The sequence below is a fragment of the Melanaphis sacchari genome, unplaced genomic scaffold (genome assembly GCF_002803265.2).
Source record: "Melanaphis sacchari strain LSU unplaced genomic scaffold, SCAv2.0 Contig504_pilon_pilon, whole genome shotgun sequence".
In the NCBI taxonomy this organism is placed as follows: Eukaryota; Metazoa; Arthropoda; class Insecta; order Hemiptera; family Aphididae; genus Melanaphis; species Melanaphis sacchari.
Window position 1 is genome coordinate 33,475 of NW_020271339.1, and position 8,822 is coordinate 42,296.

Below are 8,822 nucleotides of genomic sequence, written 5' to 3' on the forward strand. Positions count from 1 at the left end.
TTAGCAGCGTTAAATATACCAGTATTCAATGGTAGTTATAATGATTGGGTATCGTTTAAAGACATTTTTACTGCATTAATCCACACAAATAGTAATTTAACACCAATTCAAAAATTTTTTTATTTACGTTCTTCTCTTAACGGCGATGCAGCAAATTGCATAAAAAATTTCGAAACTACGGCTATAAATTACGAGCACGCGTGGAAGACATTGACTGCGCGTTACAATAATGAAAAGTTATTAATTCAATGTCATGTAAAAGATATTGTGAGTTAAACGTAGTCAAAGATAATTCATCGGATAGTTTGCGAATGTTTTCGGATTCACTGCGTACTCATATATCGGCACTTGAAGCATTAAAGCAACGACCAACCGATTGGGGGCCTCTACTTATACACATAATATGTTCAAAATTAGACTCAAACACACTAACTGAATGGGAGGTGAAATCGCCAAAAACCGAAATTCCAAAAATCGAAAATTTAATGATATTTTTAGACGACCGTGCACAGATTTTAGAAGCAGTTGAATCGTCAAAAAATCTTATAAATAATATAAATACTATTTCGACATCGGAAATTAAAAACAACATTAATCGAAAAAATAATCACAATAAAACCCGCACAACTTCTATAGCATTCACGACCACTACCGAAGTAAGCTGTTTTATATGTAACTTAAAACATACTATTTACAAATGCCCCACGTTTTTGGCACTATCAATTAATGATCGTATTAAAAAAGTTAATGAAATTGAATTGTGTAAATTATGCTTACGTAAACATGATTCCAAAAAAAGATGTTTATCCCGAAATTGTTTCAAATGCGGAAAAACACATAATACATTACTGCATATTGTCCAACATAAAACCAATAATGATGCGAGATCGATAACGGAAGAAAAATCAAATCACTCTTCAACTCAAATTGACGTAAATTCCTCGATAAGCGCGCATTCGCATGACAAAAACTACGAGCAGGTACTTTTATCGACAGCGATCGTACGAGTATTTGGTGAAAATAAAAGTTCGTCATTATGTCGTGCTTTATTAGATTCAGGTTCACAAAGTAATTTCATTACTGAAGAATTGGTGCAATGTTTAAAATTAAAAAGGTCAAAAACTAATCATCAAATTAGTGGTATCGGAACAACAGTACAGCATGCACATTCGTATGTTATCGCTCAGGTGAAATCGAAATTTAACGACTATAGTTTTACCTTAAAAATGTTAGTAGTGCCGAAAATTACGAACGATATACCTGCGAAACACATATATAATACGGGTCACATACCGCAGAACGTAAGCTTAGCTGACCCACTATTCTGGTCTCCACAGAAAGTCGATTTATTAATAGGCGCAACACATTTCTACGATTTAATGGATGAACGTCGAATTAAACCTGCACCGAACGGTCCAATATTCCAAGAGACAAAACTCGGATGGGTATTATCGGGGCCTACGCAAATTTACGATCATAAGGTTAAACCGTTAAATAACAGTATATGCTACACCGCGTCGATACATACCAACGTGACATTAGAAAATATGTTACCACGATTTTGGCGTGTAGAAGAATTTGAAGGAGATAACACCTATACTATTGAAGAAAAGACATGCAAAAGTATTTTTGACAAAACGGTGATAAGAGAACCAGATGGTCGATTCACAGTGCATTTACCATTTCGCGAAAATTCGTTACACTTAGGCGAGTCTTACAATATCGCTAAGCGTCGTCTATTAAACCTAGAAAGTCGTTTTGCAAACAATACAAGATTAAAAAATGAATATACACATTTTATGAACGAGTATATAAGTTTAGGACACATGGAGCAAGTACAAGACGACCAGATTAATGATAAAGAAGAAGCATATTATTTACCGCATCATGCGGTTTTCAAAGAAGCAAGTACGTCGACTCGACTTCGCGTTGTTTTTGACGCTTCATGCAAGACTAGTAACGGCGTTAGTTTAAACGATGTATTGTTGAAAGGACCGGTTTTGCAAGACGATTTGATATATATACTCGCTCGCTTCCGAACACATAATTTCGTATTGTCCGCGGATATTACGAAAATGTACAGACAGTTTTGGGTAACAAAGGCCCATAGAATATTTCAACGAATCTTGTGGCGCACAAATCCACAGGAGAATATTAACATTTTTCAACTTAACACGGTTACTTACGGAACCGTTCCTGCGTCTTTTTTGGCCACCGGATGCCTACATAAACTAGCCGATTCACAAAATGTCGATCCTATAATAGCAGCGGCTATAAGGCGCAACTTTTATATGGATGATTTTTAGGTGGTACTAATTCTTATGAATCAGCTGTTCAATTACGCGATGGACTAATTAAGACAATGCAATCCGCCGGCTTAGAATTGCGAAAATGGGCTTCGAATAATGACAATTTAATTAAAGATGTTATGTCAATAAAAGAAGATAGTAACGACACGGTCCCCATTAGCGACGACAATTCGATAACGAAGGTCAGGGCCGGATTTAATGTTGTGGGGGCCCCAGGGCCCATACAAGATTGAAATATAAGATTTTTTAGTTGATCTACATGCTTTAAAACTTTAAAATTATATTACCGATGAGTTATTCTCTCATCATGCTATTAATTTCTTATCACGTCAATTTTGCTTATTGAACATAATTAATACAGATTTATATAATGTTAATACAATTAATAAGTAAGTACAAGTAACCTTTAAAGTCATCTCTTTTTATTTTTTTAAATTAGTACATCAAAACCATTAAATAAGTTGTTATTAAAATATATTTGATGCTAATGTAAACTAAAATAAATCCTTCAAATTATTTTCAATAAAAAATTTGATTCATTAAATAATATTTAGTACATTAGTACAAGGTACAACGTTATTTTATAATATACAAATATAAAAATAAAATACTAAAGAAATATAATGTACAAGTTATTTATAATAAACATACTTTTCTTGACTTCTTAATAGAAAATTGTTTGATGGTATCTTCAAAGTCCAAGGACTTAAGTACATCACTTTCGATACTTAAAATGGTTAAGTTGGATAGACGATCTTGTGTCATTGTAGTTCTTAATCTATTTTTTATTAGTTTAATTTTTGAAAACGAGCGTTCTCCACTACTGTTTGCCACCATTAACACCAAGTACATACGCAGAGCAATGTCTACATTTTGAAAGGTAACTTTTAAATTGTCTTCGTATAGTATCCTGAACAAAAATAATTCCCACGATTCTTCTTTTCTACAATCTTTTTGACGTAAATTAACCAAACCATTAAACTGCAGTAATTCGTTCCCTAAAGTTGATTCCAAATCTTCAGAATATATATTGACCAGATTTGTGGCAGATAATAATAATTCTGAAGTTTCTATAATTCCTAATTTGCTGAAAAATCCAAATCGTTTACATATTATATCATAGGCTTTTATTCTATCAGTCAGAGATGTATACAACTGATCGATAACAGGGAGAAAGTTATCAGATCGAAATTTTTCTGTTTGGGATAATTGAGTAGTTTCCTGATTTCTACTTTCCAATGGAGTGAGTCTTACATTTTGTGAGCAAATTCGAATTTCTGGGTAGTCGGTTTTTCCTGACATTTTTTTGGCCGCTTCTTTATATTCATCAAATGAATTTCGTTTATCTTGAACAAATAGTTTCAAAGAAGTAAGGGCTGTTACCGCAGATTGAAGAACCATCTTAGGATTTTGTAACAAGTGATTTGTGGCGTTGAAGCGATCTAAAATGTCATTCCAAAATAACAAATAAAACGCAATTTCAAAACTAGTGATTTTTTTCAGAAGTCCATTCGCTTCATTTTTAACAACTTCTTTTTGCTCTGGATCTTTTGAAATATAGTCCAAAGTCTCTTTAAATACATTATAACCTAATACTAATGCTTTGGTGGCATCTGCTCTACATGACCAACGAGTATCATTTAAATTTTTAGGAACATGAAATTGTGTATTTGAATCTTTCAATGATAACTTCTTAGTTAAAATAGATGCTTCATGTTGACGTAGTCGTTCAGATGCATGCTTCCAATCACAATACCCGTTATTAGATAGATTTCCTTGATTAGTTTCTAAAAGTTTATAAACGTAACAATAAATTTTCCTGGTGCTCGGAGAAAAGCAAAGCCAAAAACGATTAACAATTTCTTTATTTTTCGAAATCCTTTTAAAAAGATTAATTGAACATTTTCTAGTACCATGATCTGGACGTTCACATCGATCTTGATTTACGGACGATTTTTCAAATAATTCTTCATCACAGTTCTGTAAGTCATTAAAACCTTTTTTTATCCAAAAGGATATAATTTCCTTCGTACATTTATTAGGCCACAGACCAATATCATTTTCAAACCCCAGTTCTGGCACCGACTCTGTGTTATTATCTACACATTCATTTTTTGGAAATTGTTCTTCTAGATTTTCAACAAATTCTGTGTCATTTTTTGATGTGTCGACCACATTTGTCACTACATTCTTCGTTAATGGACCAATATTATTTTCAAACCCCAGTTCTGGCACCGACTCTGTGTTATTATCTACACTTTCATTTTGTGATTGGCCATCTAGATTATCATCAAATTCTGATTCGTTGCTAGATATATCAACAACATTTGTCACTAAATCTTTTGTTAATTGACTACTAGAATTTGTAACCAACAGTCTGGAAGTAGCAAAATAATTAGTCAGTTTAGGAATGGAGGAGAGACTTTCTTCTGAATTTTTTTTTTGATCCGCAGCTAATTTTCTTTTTTGTGCTCTACTTTTATACAATCTAGGAGTCTTGTGTCGATCACTCATTGTATATCTAAAAAATTGCTTAAAGGTCAGAAAACATTTTAAAAAAATACATAAAACAAGAGTTATTTTAGACCTAATTTACCAAATTAATGTTTGGTCATGCTACCATGATGTAGGTATCATATTATGTCCATATACATAGTGACTAGAAATAACTTAAATTTAAAATATTTTAATTACAATTCACATTTCATAGTAAATTATATTCTTAAAATATCAAATAAACTAAAATAAATTAGGATTTGAGTAACTTTATTAGCTGCCAAATAGCATATAAATATTATATTATCTTCTAACTTTTTCGTTCCACATTTTTTACTCCTTGTATGTATTAAGTAGGTACTATTTATAGTATAAGAAATTTTGCAAAAACAAATTATAATTTGCCTCTTTTCTGTAAATGCTTTTTAAAATATTTGTCTACTATTTCTTTTTGCTTCGATGGCCTATCAATTTTTAAATTTAAAAGGTCAGACAATCAAAAAAAGAACCTGGGTAATTAGCAACCGCAAGAGCCAAAAACACATATGATAATAAATATCTGAATATCATAAAACAATCAATAACGTCAATAACAATAATATATAGTTTGCTAAACGATAAACATAAAGTCGATAAGGATAAAATTACGCAGCTATATAATTTTATACCATGTGTATAATACCTTGTATAATACAGTTTTATACCACTGTACAATACAAACTCACATCTCTAATAATAACGCACATGCCGATGTCCCAACACATATATTTGTGTAGGTACATTGTGAATATTAATATTATTAACCACTCTAATTTATATTCAATAGGTTAAGTACATTAAATTATGAAAAATTAATATTTATTTTATTAATAATAAAATTATTTACTTACCCGATAGTAATAGTTGGCTGATTCAATACGTGACAAATTGAAAATGATAATGTTTACCGAAAACCGCCGCTAGCCACTCCGCAATGTGTACGGTTTTACACAAGTTTTAGGAAAAAATATGTATTATTAAACAAGCGATAAGCTTGATGCCCACCCCGACGGCCCACCGACCGACGGCGCGCTACGACGACCGACGGCTCGCTCCGTCGACCGGCTGCACGTGTCCGACGACGATGCCAAAAGAGAGGGAAATAGGAGCTCGGCGCTCGCTCGACCGTCAATCTCTCTGGACAGAGTATAGTTGCGTAGTTATAATATAATTTACTATTTATAATTAAGTAGAAATGGAAAAAATTACCTCACAATCTAGTGATTCGTTTTATCACACACTAATAGCACCAATTTTCAAACTTAAAAAAAAATAGTATATTGTTTTGCAAATTACTAAAAAAAAAAAAAGGGTAATCATTTTGTGGGGGCCTCTTATTAATAGAATCTTGTGGGGGCCCTAACGAAGGTTCTTGGATTGTTTTGGAACTCAACCACTGATACGTTACAATTTAAAGTGCAACAAAATAATTTTACAATCATAAATCAAATTACGAAACGCGAAATCTTATCGGTAATCGCATGCCTATTTGACCCATTACGTATTGCTATGTTTTCCAAACAAAGTATGGTAATCGGATGAGACATTTTCTGAGTTGGTATAAATATATAATTGATTGAGTATAGTATCATCAACGACTCTATTTTCTTTCCGTGTCGATTTTTAAAGAATAATAGAGAAAATCAATTTTTGTGAATGAAGGTTACAATAACTGGAAAATGCATTGGTAGTAATAGTGGTTTAAAAAAACACCATATGAGTAATGATCATGAAACTTCCCATGCAATGTGGGACATCTTATTTAGATATGAAAAAAGCAGGTAATGTTCTGTGGCCTCTCTAATAAATGATGGACATCTGAAACTAGTAAAAGAAAACCGTACTCATTAAATCAATAGAAGGGTTTTGTTGTATACAGCAGTACAAGGCATAGCTGTCAAAGATGATAATGAAGGAGAAGCAGCCTCAACGTGAAATTGTAGAACTTTGAACCTTATGGAAAATTTTAATGATGAATTTAAATCAAAAGAAGATTACCAAATAACGCCAAGTACACCAGTCCACAGATTCAAATGAAATGTTGTCAATTTTAATGATATGATCCAAGCCATAATAAGTGATGAGCTACAAAAGTCTCAATATTTTTCTATTATAGTAGATGAAACAAAAGACATAAGCAAAATAGAGCAGATATCAGTAGTTATAAGATACTCTTGAATGGTGTAATTTATGAGCGTTTTATGGGCTACCGAGCAGCTGAGTCATTATGTTGCTAAATCTCTTCTTGTATATATTAAAGAAATTATTGCCAATAGTAATATTGATATTATGAAATGTGTTTCACAAACTTATGATGGGGCCAGTAATGAGTGGACGGTTGAATGGGGTTCAAGCATTGTTTCGTGAAGAAGTACCTCAAGCCATTTATGTGCACTGTTATAACCATAGACTAATCTCATTATATCCGATGTTTGTAAAAATGTAACAAATGTAAAATGTTTTTTGGTACAGTGGAGAATTTATATATATTTGTATCCGGTTCTTCTGTACATGCAAAATTTGTTAAAATTCAAAAAGATATGAATACAAATCTATTATTGAGCTAAAAGAGTATGCTTGACCCGATGGACGGCAAGTATTTGCTTGTGTTTCATTAAAGAAGTATTGAGCCCTCTTCTGGTTTTATTAAACAATTTAATAATGAAAAAGTGATAGAGCAGCTGAGTCAAAAGGGATTACTTCATTTGATAGATTTCAACTTCATCTTTAATTTGTTATGTTCTGTTATATATTAGACTATTTAAAATACAAGACTATTTACAGAATGTAAATGCAGAAATGGCTGAAAGTTTAACTTTATTTCATCAATAAACTGTTTTTCAAAGTATGAGAGATGATGACTCGGAAATTAATGTCACTTTCAATAAACTTTATATTGAAGCTACTAATATTAGTAAAGAAACAATATAACAATACCTACTCAAGATTCAAATAAGAACAATAGAACAAAAAAAATCCCAGAAAAGTTTCGGCAGTTTATTCTTACAGAAGAAAGTTCTTTAGAAAACAGAAATTCATTTCAAAGTCTGATTTGAAACTTAATTTATTTTACCAACATTAGATTACATAATTAATGAACTTGACAAACGATTTACAAATAATACAAATATACTATCTTCCATATCTTATTTGCATCCACAAATGAAAATTTTAAATTATGAACAAAACTTTGGCTTCACTACAATATAGATTTAAAATGTTCCAGTCAGAAATTAAATACTACCTACAACTATTAAGAAATATGAAATCCAAAATAATATAAAATTAAAAGCTTAATGAATCTGGTCGATCTTGAAAATATAAAATAGTATTTAATGAAACTTATAAATTAACCATTCTATCAATCACTATTCCAGTATCCAGCGCAGCATGTGAAGGACTTTTTCATGTCTAAGAAGATTAAAAAATTATATGCGAAATTGTATGTCAAATGACCGACTCGTCAGTTTGTCAAGTATTTGTATAGAAAAAAAAATTGCCAAAAGTTTGGACCTAGATGATTTTGTTAATAGATTCTCTATTAAACATAAAATAGAAAATACGTTATATTAGAACATAATTATATTATTGTATTTAAAGATATATCTATATATTGAATACCTATTTGAATTTTATTATTATTAATTATTATAATTATTAAAAGTATTATTTGTATTTGATTTTATTTATGTTTTATCAATTTTTATTACACTTATTATTGGCATAATGATAAACTATGGTTATTTTAGGTTATATCTATATATTTTAGTAATGATATCTGATAACTACCTTTTATAATATAAAGGTAGAGGCCCAACCCTTACAAGGTACAAGGTAATATATTTAGGTAGGGGGCCCATTGGCCCACCTAGTGAATATTTTCTGACTACGTGCCTGGATACGGTTCGTCCCATTGTATTTTACGCCACAACTGCTGTAACATCAGCTTGGCCCGTATAATAGCGAGGACCACTAACT

The 8,822-nt window shown here is 31.4% G+C and overlaps 1 protein-coding gene across 1 annotated transcript; it reads left to right on the plus strand.

Annotated features, from left to right (window-relative positions):
• Positions 1-248: 248 nt before the first annotated feature.
• Positions 249-2,542, plus strand: LOC112599265. Its single transcript, XM_025346073.1, has 2 exons — positions 249-1,908; positions 2,307-2,542. Exons 1-2 carry the CDS (start codon positions 249-251, stop codon positions 2,540-2,542), a joined length of 1,896 nt encoding a protein of 631 aa, XP_025201858.1.
• Positions 2,543-8,822: the final 6,280 nt, after the last annotated feature.

Excerpts from the sequence above, each read along its gene's own strand:
- LOC112599265 (XM_025346073.1), top strand. The coding sequence starts at position 249 with ATGTCATGTAAAAGATATTGTGAGTTAAACGTAGTCAAAGATAATTCA. Across the intron at positions 1,909-2,306 it reads TGCGGTTTTCAAAGAAGCAA|GTGGTACTAATTCTTATGAA; the intron begins GTACGTCGACTC and ends GATGATTTTTAG.